Source organism: Hordeum vulgare, chromosome 5H (genome assembly GCF_904849725.1).
Source record: "Hordeum vulgare subsp. vulgare chromosome 5H, MorexV3_pseudomolecules_assembly, whole genome shotgun sequence".
In the NCBI taxonomy this organism is placed as follows: domain Eukaryota; kingdom Viridiplantae; phylum Streptophyta; class Magnoliopsida; order Poales; family Poaceae; genus Hordeum; species Hordeum vulgare.
Genome location: NC_058522.1, coordinates 427611312 through 427627551, shown reverse-complemented (window position 1 = coordinate 427627551; position 16240 = coordinate 427611312). Strand labels below are relative to the sequence as shown.

General features: G+C 46.0%; 1 protein-coding gene across 1 annotated transcript; it reads right to left on the bottom strand.

Moving 5' to 3' along the window:
• Positions 1 to 7804: 7804 nt before the first annotated feature.
• LOC123396502 lies at positions 7805 to 15901 on the bottom strand. Its single transcript, XM_045091420.1, has 15 exons — positions 15578 to 15901; positions 14543 to 14633; positions 14376 to 14451; positions 14189 to 14273; positions 12922 to 12991; positions 12520 to 12589; positions 11210 to 11255; positions 11074 to 11125; positions 10905 to 10973; positions 10371 to 10576; positions 10181 to 10252; positions 9225 to 9294; positions 9072 to 9152; positions 8691 to 8770; positions 7805 to 8535 (listed from the first exon to the last, which is right to left on the bottom strand). The coding sequence occupies exons 1-15, from the start codon at positions 15748 to 15750 to the stop codon at positions 8424 to 8426; spliced, it is 1353 nt and encodes a 450-aa protein (XP_044947355.1). The 5' UTR covers positions 15751 to 15901; the 3' UTR covers positions 7805 to 8423.
• Positions 15902 to 16240: the final 339 nt, after the last annotated feature.

The window sequence follows — 16240 nt, the reverse complement described above, 5'->3', positions numbered from 1 at the left end:
CAGTGACAGTAGGGCAGCAAGGCACACATCAAGTAGTTGCCATCAAGGGTAAAAAAGATGGGGTTTTTATCATTGGTTTGAGATTATCCCTCTACATCATGTCATCTTGCTTAAGGCGTTACTTTGTTCTTATGGACTTAATACACTAGATGCATGCTGGATAGCGGTCGACGTGTGGAGTAATAGTAGTAGATGCAGAAAGTATCGGTCTACTTGTTTCGGACGTGATGCCTATAGAAACAATCATTGCATAGATATCGTCACGACTTTGCGCGGTTCTATCAATTGCTCGGCAGTAATTTGTTCACCCACCATCTACTTGCTTTCATGAGAGAAGCCACTAGTAAACACTACGGCCCCCGGGTCTATTCATATCCATTGTTTACACCTCCGCTTTTACTTTCCTTTGTTACTTTGTTGCTTTCAGTTCTCACTTGGCAAACAATCTATAAGGGATTGACAACCCCTTCATAGCATTGGTAGCAAGTTTTGTGTTTGTGCAGGATCTTGAGATACTACTCCACTGGATTGATACCTTGGTTCTCAAACTGAGGGAAGTACTTACCACCGCTATGCTACATCACCCTTTCCGCTTCGAGGGAACACCAGCGCAAGGCTCCAAGGCCACAGGGGAAATCCTTTGCATACTTGCCTATAAAGTCCCTTAAGGCGTAGCCGCAGCTGAAGGATTCCTAGTGCCGTTGCTGAGGAGTATCAAGCAACACTCCTATTTCTGCCGCCGTTGGAAGGTCTTTTGTTGCAGTAACACCTACCGCGATCAACTCCATCCGTGATGTGCGACTGACCTGATCAGTCGGTTGCATGTGCCCCCGCAGGTGCTGTGAAGGTTGTCCTAAGTACAGCGCGCCCATCCATCGATCAAGCAACGGGTTGCCGCTGCGTTGCCCTGTCGGGCCACAACGCCGTCGCCCAGTGGTTCTCCCGGCGGTTGCCCTGACCCACGAGCCGCTGCTACACCGCCCCTTCGGGCTGTAGTGCGGTGGTACGTAGTCCTCGCCGTCGCCCGAGGTCGTCCCCGTGACTGCACCGACCCGCGCACCACCGATGTGTCGCCCCTTCGGGTCGTAGCATTGCGGCACGTGGTCTACGCCGCCACACCGAGATCTTCCCGTCGTCGCCCCGACCCGCGCGTTGTCGCTTCGTTACCCCTTCGGGTGTAGCGCCGCGGCGCGTGGTCCACTCCGCCGTCCCCGCGTGTCGACTTCTTGTGGTATGCGTCGCGCCATCTCCTTCAACGCGGGAACGCCATCATCCGGGCCGGTCTTCGTCATGCTGTCGGGCTCTTCCTCGCCTACTTCGAGCATCGCCTCCACGCTCCTAACCAGCCGTCGCCGCCGCCATCAGGTCGCCGCCACCGCGCTCCTAACCAGCGCCGCCGCCGGCGCTTTCCTTTAGCGTTGATGTAGCTCGATCACCCGAGCCGCACCGCCCGTCCACCTCCTTCATCTTCGTCGAGCACCTGCTCATCGCCAGCGTCGCCGTCGTCTTCCCTGACCACTTCATCTACTCCGACCACCGCGGGCAACATCGGTCCCCACCGATTTACGCCGCAACCGTCGTTGAGTCCTTCTCTGCTAGCCTCCTCGACATGGCGTACAAGTTGTGTGCAGGTCCCCATCTATGCATACCCGGTGCTGGCAACACCGCCATGTGCCTTCGTCCCCGGTGTGTTCTCAGGCCTGGCAAACCTGGAGCGACGCATCGTCAACATCGACTTCGTCCGTCTACGCATGCACGATGTTGGCAACACCGATGTGTGCCTTCGTCCATGATGTGTCCCCGGGCTTGGCAAACCTGGAGCGACGCATCGTCAACATCGACTTCGTCCGTCTACGCATGCGCGGTGCTGGCAACACCGATGCGTGCCTTCGTCCATGATGTGTCCCCGGGCTTGGCAAACTCGGCGCGATGCATCTCAACTGCGTCTTCTTCCCGGCGCACCACTACTTCGACACCATTGTGCCCATGACTAACTCGGCGCCTCCTTGAGCCCGCGGCTCCACGACGACATCCTCGACACCGGCTACCCCGACTCGACATCGACCAAAGCGTTCTTCACACGGCTACCTCGACCACGGCTACACCATCCTACACTCTCAGCTACCTTGACATGGACACAAAGGGCTACCGTCTTGCTTGAGCAACCTCGTTGGTTTCCACTCCAGCCACAACTTCTGTGATGCATCGACCGTTCCGACTGTGGGGGGATGACCGTCGGTTTACGTTCGGATTCTTCTCCAGTTTCACCGTCTACGTCGATACCGTTGTGACTTCGGGGGGATATTGAGTAACGTGATTGTTTAGGAAAACATAGATAGAATAGGATTTGTTCATGTCTTGACTTGTACTCCAAGATGATCATGTACATGAGGCTCAAATAATACAACGATTATTCCACCAATCATCTATTCTTCCGTTCAACAAGGGCCTTAATCATTGTGCATTGATTTTGACCTATCATCATAACATTATTAGGTCAACTTGTAGCTTTGCGTTGCTTCTTGCCCTTCCTTCCCGTCTTTGCATATATTAATTGATTGATCGACACGGCCTGCTGCTCGGCCGCCACCTCAAACGGGCTAAGCTATATATAATGCTATATACTTCTACATAGCTCGTCCTGTGCTACGCCCGGTAGTCTCTTTACACGAGAGTAAAAACTAGGGTTAATTTTGTCCGGATGCAAGCAAGTAGAGACGAGAGAGCGCCGATCTCTCTTTCTCTCCGCGCCTGCATGGAGACGTGCGTAAAGTACGTACGCACACGTGCAGCACAGTACGCTGGCCGGCCGGTCGTGTTCCCCCCCCCCCCCCCCCCCCCCCCCTCTCCTCTCTCCCTGAGGCCACACAGTACGCTGCTCGTTGTTGGCAAACCAAATCAATATGGAACGAAAGATGAAGGAAGAAAGCAAAAGGCTACACTACACTACAGTGCCTGTAGGCTGTGAGAGGTGAGAGGCTAGAGTGGCACCGCAAGTTGTATGGGAGATAATTAAAGTCGGCGGCTTCGCTCGCGGTCACGGCGCCCTAGCTACCGCTACTTTGCATGTACGTACGTACTACGTGTGGCGGCTACTGGGCACCGGCGGCACATCCATGCATCCATCCACCAGATTGCTTGTTGCAATCATCATCTGATCGATCCACGCTTCAGTCACATGCTTGAAAACGTGGTGGGTTGCAAATCATCTGATCGATCCACGGTTCAGCTACATGCTTGAAAACGTGATGGAATACAATCCACCGAATCTTTGTATGTGAAAGACGTTGAGAACCCATCGCAACAGAATCTGGTGGATTGCCATTGCCAATCTTCCTTGTACAGAAGGAGAAGAACATATGCCTTTAAGCTCCATATGAGGGAGTTCCAAAATTGTGAGTGTCCAGGTCCTCTTTTGGCCTGTGACAAAGCCTGGTTACCGAGATACTTTTCGTGCAGTACTATTCTGCCATGACTTGCATCGTCTTCTTCAGTTTCAAATTTCCGCAGAAAACAAGCTGAAACCAGCCGCACTCTACTAGCTCTCTCTATCATGTGATAAACTTTAGGGGGGTTCAATCGTCTGATAAACTTTAGGGGGGTTCAATCGTCTGATAAACTTTAGGGGGGTTCAATCTGTGTTCGTGCAAACTGTTTGGAACCTTAGGGTTCCCCTTAAGATACATGTTTTTCTCTGGTTACTAATACTTTCCCATAATAAATTGATGGCTAGAGATAACATTAGGAAGCCGCAAATCATCAAACCCCTCGATTGTGTTTTCTGCTCTGAACATGAGTCCATCACACATATGTTCTTTGACTCTGTAGTTGCTAAGAACAGTTGGTCGTTTGTGACGGATCACTTTAAAACTCAGATTGGAGATGGTTTCGAATCCACAGCAAGATTTAAATTATGTTACTTCTGCACTAGTTTGGTGTTTGTGGAAATATAGAAATTCTATGAATTTTTATAGCACCAATTGGGTCTCTATCACCCAGGTTTTGAGACGGATCCTGAGAGCAATCAAGTTTTGGACTGTCTTGTCTCCGGAATAAAGCAGAGCGCGGCTAACGGTCTTCTCGAAAGCCCTGGCAGGATTTATCCATAAACCCTTGATGATTGCAGGTGGCTGAATCCCGTTCCCGGTGTTCACGTTGGAACCCCACCACCTGGTGACCCGAGCAAGTTCAAGATTTAAGATGAAGCCAATGGCTTCACATCGCCGACCAAGAAGAGAGACACTGGGGGCAAGACTGCTACATCCAGCCCGGTGTCGACCCTGGCAATCTGTTAGTCTCCATCTCTGAAGAGAAGAGCTAACAGGGAGATTGCATGTGATCTGTCGTAGCTTCTCATGTGCACTTAAAATGGCATTGGCATATGTAGCCAGTTCTTAATTGGAAATTCACTTTGGCCCATAGGTGTACGTGCATCCATTGTCTACATACATACTCCCTCCGTCCTAAAATTCTTGTCTTAAATTTGTCTAGAAATGGATGTATCTAAATACTAAAACGTGACTACATACATTCATATCTAGATAAATCTAAGACAATAATTTTAAGACAAAGGAAGTATTTCAAAATGTTAAAAAAATCAAGAAAAAAATTCCACGTGTAAATTCGGACATTATATGTGCGTGCACCAACTTGATGAAAAGGGACATTTTTTGTGGCTTGTGTACAAAGGATGATTTTTTATGCTTGATTACAGCTATTCACGAGGCACTTTTTTTTATCTTTTTATACATGCCATAAAAATGGATTTTTTATCAAAAAAATTTGTGCGAACATAGGGTGTCCAGATGTACACGTGAGATTTTTTTCTGAAATTGCTTTGACATTTTGAAGTATGTTTTTTATAGATATTTCATAATAGGTGTATCTACCTAAAAGCCAAAACGCCACTCTCGTTTTTAATGTTTTTCTCCATGGTTTCTTTCGTGCTCCGGATCCCATCCCTGGCTTCATATATCTCCTTTATTTGCTGAACTGCTCCTCTCGGTGAGCTGTTGTGTAAAAGAGTTGATGGTTTCGTCCGAGCTAATGACAGAGGGGATGAGCCTCGCTGTTATTCTAAAAAACCAGCCGCACAGTGTAGAAAAAGCAAAACAGCGCGCGCTAAGCACTGAGCTACACACACGTAGAAAAAGCAAAACAGCGCTAAGCACTGAACTACACACACACGTACATATGAATAAAGGCTTGCATACGGACCAGTGGCGCAGCTAGGAAAATGAAATGAAAAGGATCAAACGTTGCTAAATCTTCTTAGGAGGGTCAGTCTATTAGAATGCATTGATTTAACAGCAAAAAATCAGTTTTTATACCAGTATTAGGCTTAAACCAGTTACATTAGGGGGGGGGGGGTGCTGCTGGCCCCCCTCTGTCTCCGCCACTGATACGGACGATCGAGCTTTGGGCTAGCGATCCCTTTCTTGACACTGTCTTCTTCCTCACTAACCATAGGTTAAAGTAACGGATGTACTTCTTGTGTTTCTAAATATAAGTTTTTTTAAAGATTTTACTAGAAGACTACATGCATGCAGATGTACATAAATACATTTTGAAGTGTATATGTAGTTTCTTAGTTTTTCTTTTTTTAAAGTCATCGTTGGAGGGCAAGGTCTTTCACGTGAACTGTATTCAATTTTGCCTATAAAATTTTACAGCCTCGTAAAATATGTTCAACCGAACCAGAAGTACAGGAGACACAAGGAAGAAGATATAAAAAAACATACGCCAACAACACACATAATAGGGAGAACAAGAAAGTAAAACGCAATAAAGAGCATCATAGAAGAGACAAGCAACATTGATCGGCCGAACCAAACCACGATGTAATCCAATAGTACCTCATAAACCAAGACTGCGTAACGCCGCGACGCAGGAAATGTATCGCGAGACACGGTCGAAGGTCACGCAAGACCGAGACGACGCCACGGCACCTGTGTGCCATCGGCATAGTCGGAGGGTATCGCCTAACAACCCAAGCTGTAGTACTACATCGTCGATGTGATCCAACGGCACCTCATAAAACAAGAATGTCTGGAGGATGCATTCGAACGATAATGCAAAGCCGAGATGACGTCATGAGACATGTGTGCATAGTCGCAGGAACCGTCAAACGAAGACGTGCCAGAAGCACTCGAACACAACACATAAAACTTATATTTAAAAACGAAGAAAGTAGTAGACGAGAGGCCATGCATCTCTACGATCCACTCAGAGAGGCCGAAATCATGACACGTACGCTACGCATATGGGGCTCCTACATGTAGCTTAGGGGCGGCCGGCGGACAAGTTACCTTTACCACGATCGGATGGATGGATGGATGGATGGAGATGCATGCGATGCGAGGTGTCGCGCGCACGCGCGGAGTGCAATGAACCTGCACGAAAATACAGGACCGCCGTCCGGTTGGTTCTCTGCACCTGCGCGGCGCGGCTGGTGCGCCGCTAGCTCCTATGACAGAGGTCGATGTGGTCAGTGGCGTAGGCGTGGCTACGAAATGCGGCGGGAGGTACGTACCCGCGCGTACGGAGCGAAGGCCGTTTTCCTTCCTTGCTCCGACACGCGCTGCATGCCGATCCAGACGGGTCGGTTGATACTAGTAGTACGTAGGATCGGGCTAAGCAAAGCAACCGTGCGTGCCGTCGCGCCTTTGCTTTGCTTGACCTCGCCTCGATCGGTCGCCTTTGCCGCCACGGGATTCCGTCCGTCCATCACACCACGGTCTAGCAAAACCCAACTGCTCCTACCGTGGTCGTGCAAAATGATTGTACCGCGCGGCATGCACTTGGGTCCAGGTCGGCAGGCATTATCCTGCTGGTTAGGGCTAGCTCTAGCTGGAATCCGAGTGTGGTGGTGGTGGTGGTGGTGGTGGTAACCATCTGCGCAGTCCTGTTGCCAGGTCCACGCGTCAACGCTAGAGAACGTCACACCGCACCAGCCTGCAGCGAGACAGGATCCAGACCATCCATCTCCGCCACATTATCCACATTTGTTTGTTTACATGAAATGCAGTAAGTTTCTAGGCATGGGAGAAATAACAACTCCAAATTTTAAATTGGTGATGCATGGTCCGCTCATCATCTTCGTGTTAAGGGCCGACCGCAAGACCCACTTCATTTACTTCGCCGCTAACCACTTGTCCTTAGCCATGCAAGTACAAGCCAGCCATCCAGATAAACAAAGACGATCGAGCAAGACATGTGGTGAAGTCGGATCGAGAGGGCCAGCCAGCTTCCGGCAAGTCCAGATGCGGATGGCCGTCACCTCGTAGCGCCACATGCATCACCAATTCACCATCATCATCACACAACGACAGAAGGCAGCAAAAGCAGGTCTACACACAAGCAACGACCAGAGCCGAGCTGGACCTGGAAAGAAAGCAACGGGGCGCGGACAAGGAGCGCACCACCGGAGCGCGAGCCGTCCGTCCTTGCGTCACGCGGAGCAATGCACCTAGCAAAGCAAAGCTCCTCCCATCTGCAAAGAGCATCGCAGGCCACAAAGACATGCCGAATCATTCATGGCCAACCTGACGGGAGGGGTGAGAGGCATATAGCATGCCGGCCGGCCGGCGGCCACAAATGTTGACTTGCGCGCCCATTCTCGTACTGCAAAGCTCTCTCTCGTCTGCCTTTCCGGCCACCAGGAGAAAGGCCCGCGCATGACGAGGCCGACGTGCGCGCACGAGCACGAGCACGAGCAATCGACTCTCATCATTTGACACGACCAGACCAGGCCAGACCAGACCAGGGACCAAAGCGTGTTCCACGGCGACGCCCAGACCTGAGGTGAAAGAACCAACTGGGGAGCAGCACATTATTGCCTCGTCTATCTACATATGTGCACCAAGGTACTAGGCACAAATGCTTGCTTGTTTACAAGAAAGATGGGTAATAGTCAAAAAAAGAAAAAACAAGAAAGATGGGTAACTAACTATGCTGGGAAAATGGAAAGAGCCGCGACTTGGCTGCAAACAGCCCATTAACTCGTCAGAACCGATGAAGTGAGGTCTTTTGTATGTACTCTATAAAAAAAACAGTTGGAACAACCTCGAGTGCCCCTGTCAGCTGTTAAGAACCACCCTTGCTGAAAAACAACTGTCCAGGTGCAACACATCTGGCAGCTTTCGCCAGGAAATTCGGCGATTCGAGTGGTTATTCGTGCTGGCGCCATATATGGATGAGAATCAACGAGCTCGCACTTTCTTCCTGTAATACTATCGCTGAAGAGGGATTGCGCACGCGGTACGGCTCTTGATTGCCCTCTCGACAACTCCGAGACGAAACTTATCCTAGCTTTCCTTTCGACTTCATCCATAGCCGGAATAGTTTGTCTTCCTCTGCTGGCAATCAGTGTGTTGCTGGCACAACAAGTTGATGTTCTAATGCTATGGTCAACATGTCAACTTCTAGACGATGTCGCTTGATGGCTCATCTGAATTCACTGCATCGTTAACGGATAACTTGCTCTCGATAGGCACTCGACAAATCGGGCATGATTGGCACTTGTCAGAGCAGGGTCTGCGAGAGCAACAAAAAAGACAAGCATGATTGGCACTCTGGTTTGAAGATAAATAAGAAGACCCATATATCAGTATGTAGCTTCAGAACTTGAAAGTAGTAACTGGTACACGTATAGAGTACGGGCATGTTAGTTAACGAAAAGGATTTCTTACTCGCATAGAACATGATGGCGGCATGGAAGCAAAACAATGCCGATGTCCCTCTCAAAGCAAATACGACACAAGATACGTTCCTGTGTTTATGCAAAACGAATCAGAAGCATTATTAGCTCACAGAAAGGGTTCTGGTCAAAATTAATCAGAATTATGTATTGCATCTTAAAGTTTTAGTTCTTTTATGATGAAAGCTAGTCTCTCCCAATCATATCGTAATGTGATTGAACTTTTTAAATTAACTCAACATTCAAGAATGTGGTGTTGCCAATATTAGTTGTTACAAACTTGCTGCACACCAGCAAATCAGATAAGACCCTGATAGACATTCTTAAGCTGTACTAATTGGTACTTTTTAAAAAATGGGGGAAATAAGCATACATTCTTTAGCCTCTCACACTGCTGTTGGCTAAGCTTTGCCATTTTGCTCTGCTCTCCCAATGCTAACTGAAGTCTCTGCACCTGAAAGTATACATGACTAATTAGCTCCATGCAAACAAATAAGCTAGTGCAGAGAATATTAAAAATAATAACCTCTTTGACAAGAACTTTTTTCGGCATCTCTTTTACCATCTCGGGGGGGTAACTGCAAAATGTACTGTACCTGCAAAGGTGCAGACAAATAACAAGGCCAGTTAACACAAGACTTCAACTGTCCTGGAAGTATATATATAATGGTTCTAAAGTGATTAACATGTCTAGTTTTAAATGTTGAGTGATTAGCCATCTTGTTAGCTAAATAAACACTATTCAAGATTCACATGCATAGCTGATCTTTTTGTTAATGAAGAAGCAGGCAGTTGAATTAAATGTATTAGTTTAATATATTTTAGCCGATGAGCTTGCCCATATTTTAGCTACCTTGTTATCTAAATACACACGATTCAAGATTCACATGCATAGGTGATCTGTTTTATTTAATGAAAGAGCAGACATTTGAATTAAATTTATTTATCTCTGAATGGTTCCCAATTGTACTGTATTACCGGAAAAGGCTTTTTGAACTGTATTGGAACAAGAAACTAGTTTTAGTATCTTCTAGTTGATTAGTTTGCCCATATTTCAGATAATGTAGCATTAGATGGGATCCTCCATATTCGACTATGGGCTCTACATGGTAAGTTCTTTTAGATAGTGATTATCTTGTCTTTTCCTCTCCTCCCTCAACAAGACACAAACCCACATCTTTCCTCCCGATGCACTTCTGCAGCGCACTACTCCATGTCCCCAGCCCCGCTCCCCAAAGCGGGGGAAACACAGCAACAGTAAGAAAAATGCTATGCCTGACATTCTGTTTTAAGAGGCAGTGACCTCCACATAGGCAGTGTTTACTTAAATATTTATGTTTTCTAGCTTCTCATGGATTTACGTGCAAATGCTGCCATCTGTAGACAAGCAGAAACATGGCATATACAATAAATAACACTGGTGACCTATAAATCTAAATATTTACATAATTCACAACTAGATAGAATTTATGTAGTGAATACCCAATGTTATTTGTATAGCATAAATGTGCTTGTTCCTCTTTGCTATCTTCGTCAATAGACCACGTAATGAGCCTGAACAGCAGTAGAAATTAACCAAATGAGACTCCAGTCATAATTCCTGTCATAAATATACAGCTTTTACTGTACAAGGAGGAGGTAATGAAGTGAGAAAACAAAGAGCATTTAGAACCTTGAACCATATTGTACCATCATAAACAACTCATCAATCTTTGATGAGACAGAAATATATCTTTCACTAACAATTCCATCTTGTAATTTAATAACAAGCCTTTCAAAGAATCTCCAAGCGGCAAACAATACAGCAACCACTTGGAGCAAAAGTATAGGTGAGAAAATAGCTCGAACTGGGATAAACTGTGCATGAGATGGAGTACCCTGCAAAGAATATAGACAGACAAAATGTACTTAGACTAGCAGTTGAACAATATTTCAACAGAGTTAATAATCATATTGACCTTCACAGACAATAGGTGACTACAAGCTTGCACCTTAAAATTCATAACACAAAAATGGAATCAATAGTTCACATGTGGTGCCACAATTTATGTGCAGGACAGAATGCATAGGATATTGGCAGTCAGCTCAGAGATTACATATGCCGTATCACATTGAACAGAAGTTGAAAGCACGAAAAGATGGTAAAATAGTGCTACCAATCAATTTTGATGAAGAAAAACATTTGGGAAAATGGAACTGAGCAAACCTCTAAGCGCATACATAGGAGAACTTGAGAAATTACGATAGGAATTATCAGTACAGGGCCACCAATATCCTGCACATCACATAGTTTGTCTACATCAGGATCCCTTTGGAGAATAATGAAATATTGATGATTCAGTTATTGCTATACCAAGGATTCACTGTATACCGACCATTGGATTGGACCACCTTATGCAGACAAGAAAAGCAAAGCACTGGGAAATCCTGTAAAATTTGTCATCAGGTAATTAATGAGGACTGCTCCACTGAATTACAGCGTAACTCAAAATGACGGGATATCTGTTTTACCAAAAGTTAATGAATAAATCCCACCATCCCAGAGTAACTGCATCACCTGTGGCAAATAATACAACTTAGCCGATTCAGATGTTGACCTATGGCTAAGTGCTTCAGCTTCTTAACATGTTTGACTATGGATGCTACTACTTGTACACTTTTACCTCCCTTCGGAAATACCTGACGTGGTTGTAGTTCAAATTTGAACTAAAACCGCGTCAATTATTTCCAAACAGAGGGAGTAGTTATCCTCAAAAATTTACTGTGCTAATCCAGCAGAAAAGTACCTAAAGCTGCATTTGGATGTATGTATTCGGCCTCCAAATCGTGAATTCGTATTCAAAACGCCCTAATTCCATTGTTTGGATAACCTCAGTATTCACCAGTGGAATCACACTCCAATACCAAGTGCTGCTCTCGCTCACTTGCAAACACCCTTCCTCGATATCGAGCTCACGACCTCTGTACTCGTCTGAAATCGCATCACTCCGCAAAAAACATACGGTCCGCTCAATCCCGAGAAAGAAAACAGAAGCAGGTGTCTTTCTCCCTCCTCTTCTCTTCATCCACCCCTCCATCTCCCGCCGGTCTGCCTCGTGAAAACCCTCCATCTCCCGCGGGTCCGCCTCGTGCGTGTGACTCCTCTTACTCCCACCGACCAGCCACGCGTGTGGACCCTTCCTCTTCTCCAATGTGTGTCGCTGAACCAGGGTGGCCTTCCCGTGGCGCCTCCTACAGAAATCCATGGCGGCCACAAACGAGGCCCTGCCCGTTGAGCACATTACGTTCTTCTGAACCTGACCGCCGAAGGACTCAAGTTAACCACCTCCAATCGATGGATTCATCTCCATCTTCTTCGCCTCCGGTGCCTGACATGATGGGAGTAGCATGACTGCTCGGTTGCGAGCAGCGGCAGGGAGCAGGGCTTCAGTGGTGGGGACGACGGAGGCGTGGAGTAGGGCATCAGCGATGGGGAAGACAAAGGCAGGAGCAGGGGTGGGGAAAACAGAGGCTGGTGTTGAGTTGTAGCAGGGCGTCTGCCTTGTAATACAGTGCTTTTTTTGTCCATCCAAACAGACATTAGAATTGGCTAGTCCCTACAGATTCCAACAGGCAATTACATGTACATCCAAACATCAAATCTTGAATTGTAGCCCATTTCAATATCTTGGTTGATTTGGTTATTTAATTCCTTGGGGCCAATACATACGTCCAAACACAGCCTAAGACTAGACATTGATGTAATCTAGTAGAAAGAGGGAAGCATATATAATGTCAAACAGCATAACTAGACCACACTTAATAGTATTTGTATAGCTTACCGCATAGCTTAAGAAGCATGAGTGAAGTAGCTGCTAGTAGAAACACCATGGAAATTGCAACCCAGAAGTGCTAAGGAAATATGAAGCTGTTAGTAATGGCTAAGGTTAAGTCTTCATAGAAGATTATCCAGTAATCACCATTGACCTTTTTGGACATCCCTTGTTGATGTCTATTATTTTTAAATACATTATGGTACATGTATGTAAGTATGCTAGAATTAGCAACATATCACTTTGTTGGAAAAAGCAACATTTATCCAAAAAATGCACTTTGGGGAAATGATTTCTACTGAAATGGAAAAGAATATAGGTTTTGTTGATTCGGTTAAAAGGTAGGAGAACAAGCCAACACAGGACAAAAATTATGGAACAGCAGGTGCAGTGTGTACTCTGGATTCTTACAGGAAGCCTATCCCATATCTCTTCATCAGTGATTGTTTCCCCATGTCCAGGCATTAGAGCACCAAACATCCTAATGATAATGGGAAAAGATAGGAAGCACAACAAAACAACTAGAAATGTTAGCTAAAATATTCTTTACAACATAGTTTCTGAAATGGACAAATGTTCACTCGAAGACGTCCAGTGAGTCATGTGTTCACATTAAAATTTAGTCAATAATATACTAGCAATTAGCATAGCATATAAGGTAGTATTGAGCAACCCAGTGGCCAGGAACAAGTATATAAGCGAAAATTATTGATTACTAAGTTACTATCATGTGAATAATAATACCATAAGATTTTATTCACTGTCAGCAGTTTCTACAATGTGAGACATTGAGTGAGAGTGACATTGTACAGGTTGGATTATTACTGACAAAAATGTATTGTGCAATAGAAGTTCATCGGTTTGCATCATAGTAACATGTTATCATGGCTACCTGGCTAGGCAGTCGGAACATTGAATTGAAACCCTCCCAAGTTTAAAAATACTCCCTCTGTACCATAATATATGACATTTAGCAGCTCAAATTGAGCTGCTAAAACATCATATATTATGGTACGGAGGGAGTACAATTGTAATATGGAATGTTATCCAAAATATTATTAGTAATGCATGGAACTGAAGTTACTAAACCTGCAAAATGTTAATTAATGGTCATTGATTGCCAGTGGCAGGGCTTAACTAGATATCAAGCTGGGGCCAATCAATAGTGTATTAATTTAGTACTCCCTCCGTCACAGTTTAGAAGGCACGGTTAAATTTACGTGCATTTTCATAATAGACAAGGTTTAAGGAACATTGCATTTACTCCTAACAGCTAATTAGTACTCCGTTGTACTATTTCTATATGCATGTGTAGTGTGAATGCTATTTTTCAACTCATCTGACAGCCAATCAATAACCACCTAGGTTCCAGAGAATTTGCAAGCGTGCCTTCTAAACCGTGACGGAGGGAGTATGTAAAGATTTAATGCCTGCCTTGATTAAGTACCAAATCACAATTTTTTTCGTACATATTAACGAGATTTTGATTTGGAAGGAGGGGGCCCACCCTGGCAGCTAAGACAATGTTGATTGGACATAGGTGTTTAAAATCTTAGAACATTGAGTGACTCGGATAAAACTGGAAAACCAACTTTTGGATGAATGCTAGTAAATTTCCAACAGTGATACATACAATACAAGTACAATTGCAGTTTTGCCCTAAAGAATTGTCAGTTACCTGAAATTGTCAACTAATGTAATAATTTCCAAGGCCAGGAGTGGAAGGAAAACAAGCTTTAAATCTAGAAAAGGTTCACCCTGACCTGCAGATGACAGATAACACACTCAGCTGGCAAGTGAAAATAAGGAGACAAACAAAAACGAATGTGTTTTTTGGATAAATTCACAATGAGCGTTGGATTCACCTTCCAGGTAGATACAGAGAAGCAGTTCAAACGCAACTAGCAAGGGCGTGGCAACAATGGAATGGCATGGAATACGCTGTGAAGTTGAATAGTGTAATTTACTTGCTGCCAGAAATTTCAACTTCAGAATGGAAAAATGAATTTGGAGCAAAAGTTAGCAGACACACCTGATAATTTTGAAGCAACGAAGGAGCAGGCAATGAGAATCTATACCGAGCAACGACAGCATGGAACAACCAGAGAGGAACGAAAAGCACCCTGCAGATTTGTCGAGCATTTTGAAAATTGCAACATGCAGAGGGTACCCTCAGTTCATCACCAGACAAAGTACAGCTTGGTATAACTAGGAAATGAAGACAAAACCAACTTATTTAGCTTTTGTTATCAGAAAAATAGTTGGAACCAATTTATAAGACCAGTTGCCGCCCAATTCCCCTCAAATGGTTAGTCTTCTCTTGGGTATAGCAATTAGCTACGGACACAGCCTCATCCTCACAGAGAAAGGTCTTATCCTTGGTGATAGATCTGGAAGACCCGCAAAATGCTGCCGCCTTCAATGGGGACAGGCATGAGGCTGCCATGCTGTTCAATAAAAATCGGTGTGGAAGTGCGTCCATCAGTGGAGCAGTGGTTCGGGCAGGCTTCGGGTTGGAGCTTGGCGCTTAGGGGTGGCGTGTGTGGCATTGGAATCACCTATTTTGTGGACTTTACAACACTGTTTCCTACGACCTCTCTGTACCAAGATGTAAGGCTTATTTTGGTTTTGCATATTGGAGTGTCTAGCAATGAATGGTGAAGCAAAAGCTAGGCCGTAGCAAAGTACAAAAACTCTACAGGGATGTTCTCAAATCACCAATACCAATATACCGCTTCCCAAAACCGATGAGACACGAATCTGCATGTTAAATCGGAATGCAGCTTTTTTTCCATCGATATCGTGCCAGCTATTTCCTGTTCTCGTCGTCCTCGGTGGTAAATTCAAAACAAAGCGTCCGGAAAAGAAAAAACAGCATGCTCGATCTAACTACCTCAGGGTTGCTATAATAACCGCACGAGATTCAGAGTGGTGCACACCACGAATGACGCACGGTCTCGACTCAGGCGCCCGCCCAGATTCTCGCCGAGAGCTACTGTAACTGACAAAAAAGGTACGGGCATGGCTAGGGTATGGGGTTGGTTGGGGGTGGGCGGACTAAACTTACCACCAGGAGCGGGAGAAGAAGACGCCGTCGAGCCTGAGGGCGAGGAGGGTGGTGAAGCAGAGCAGCAGCGCGTGCGCCGCCGCCTCCCGCGCCGCCCTCCGCACCCGCCTCCACGTCCCCGGCGAGCCCCTGCCCGCCCGCGCGGCGGCGCCTGATGCTGCTCCATGTGCCATAGTAGTGCGACGGCGCCCGCCGTCCAGCCCGTTCAGGAGCTCTCTTTTGTTCGTGATCCGCGTGGGAGTGGAACGCGAGAGCGACGCGCAGGGGCCCGGCCCGTCGGCTTTGGACTCATCGCACGGTCTGGAAGACCGCGTTGCCCGGATAAGGCCATCGCTTTACTTCCCTTTCTTGGCCTAAAACCCGTGCGGTTTCCTCGCCGCTTTACTTCCCTTTTTTTTTAGAGGGCGTTTGGTTGCTGGCAGCTTTGTCTGGATTCAGTTTGCTATTTCGAGAAGGGTTTGCTTGCCGGGAACTTCCCGGAGGCAAGGGCCATGACAAAACTGACGCTTTTCTTATGGCAAATTACGGAGCATGACAACTTCGGAAGTGTCAAAAGAAAAACGCAACATTACAAATACACAAGGACAACCTGTAGCAATGCATCCAAGACTTCTTATATGGCATACAAATGAAAAGCCTTCGTCAACAGAGTTGAACTGCACC

Coding starts and splice junctions, on each gene's coding strand:
- LOC123396502 (XM_045091420.1), bottom strand. CDS start 15,750: ATGGCACATGGAGCAGCATCAGGCGCCGCCGCGCGGGCGGGCAGGGGC. Junction 10,577..10,904: donor TCCTATGTATGCGCTTAGAG/GTTTGCTCAGTT, acceptor TATTCTTTGCAG/GGTACTCCATCTCATGCACA. Junction 8,536..8,690: donor CGCCATCATGTTCTATGCGA/GTAAGAAATCCT, acceptor TTGCTCTCGCAG/ACCCTGCTCTGACAAGTGCC.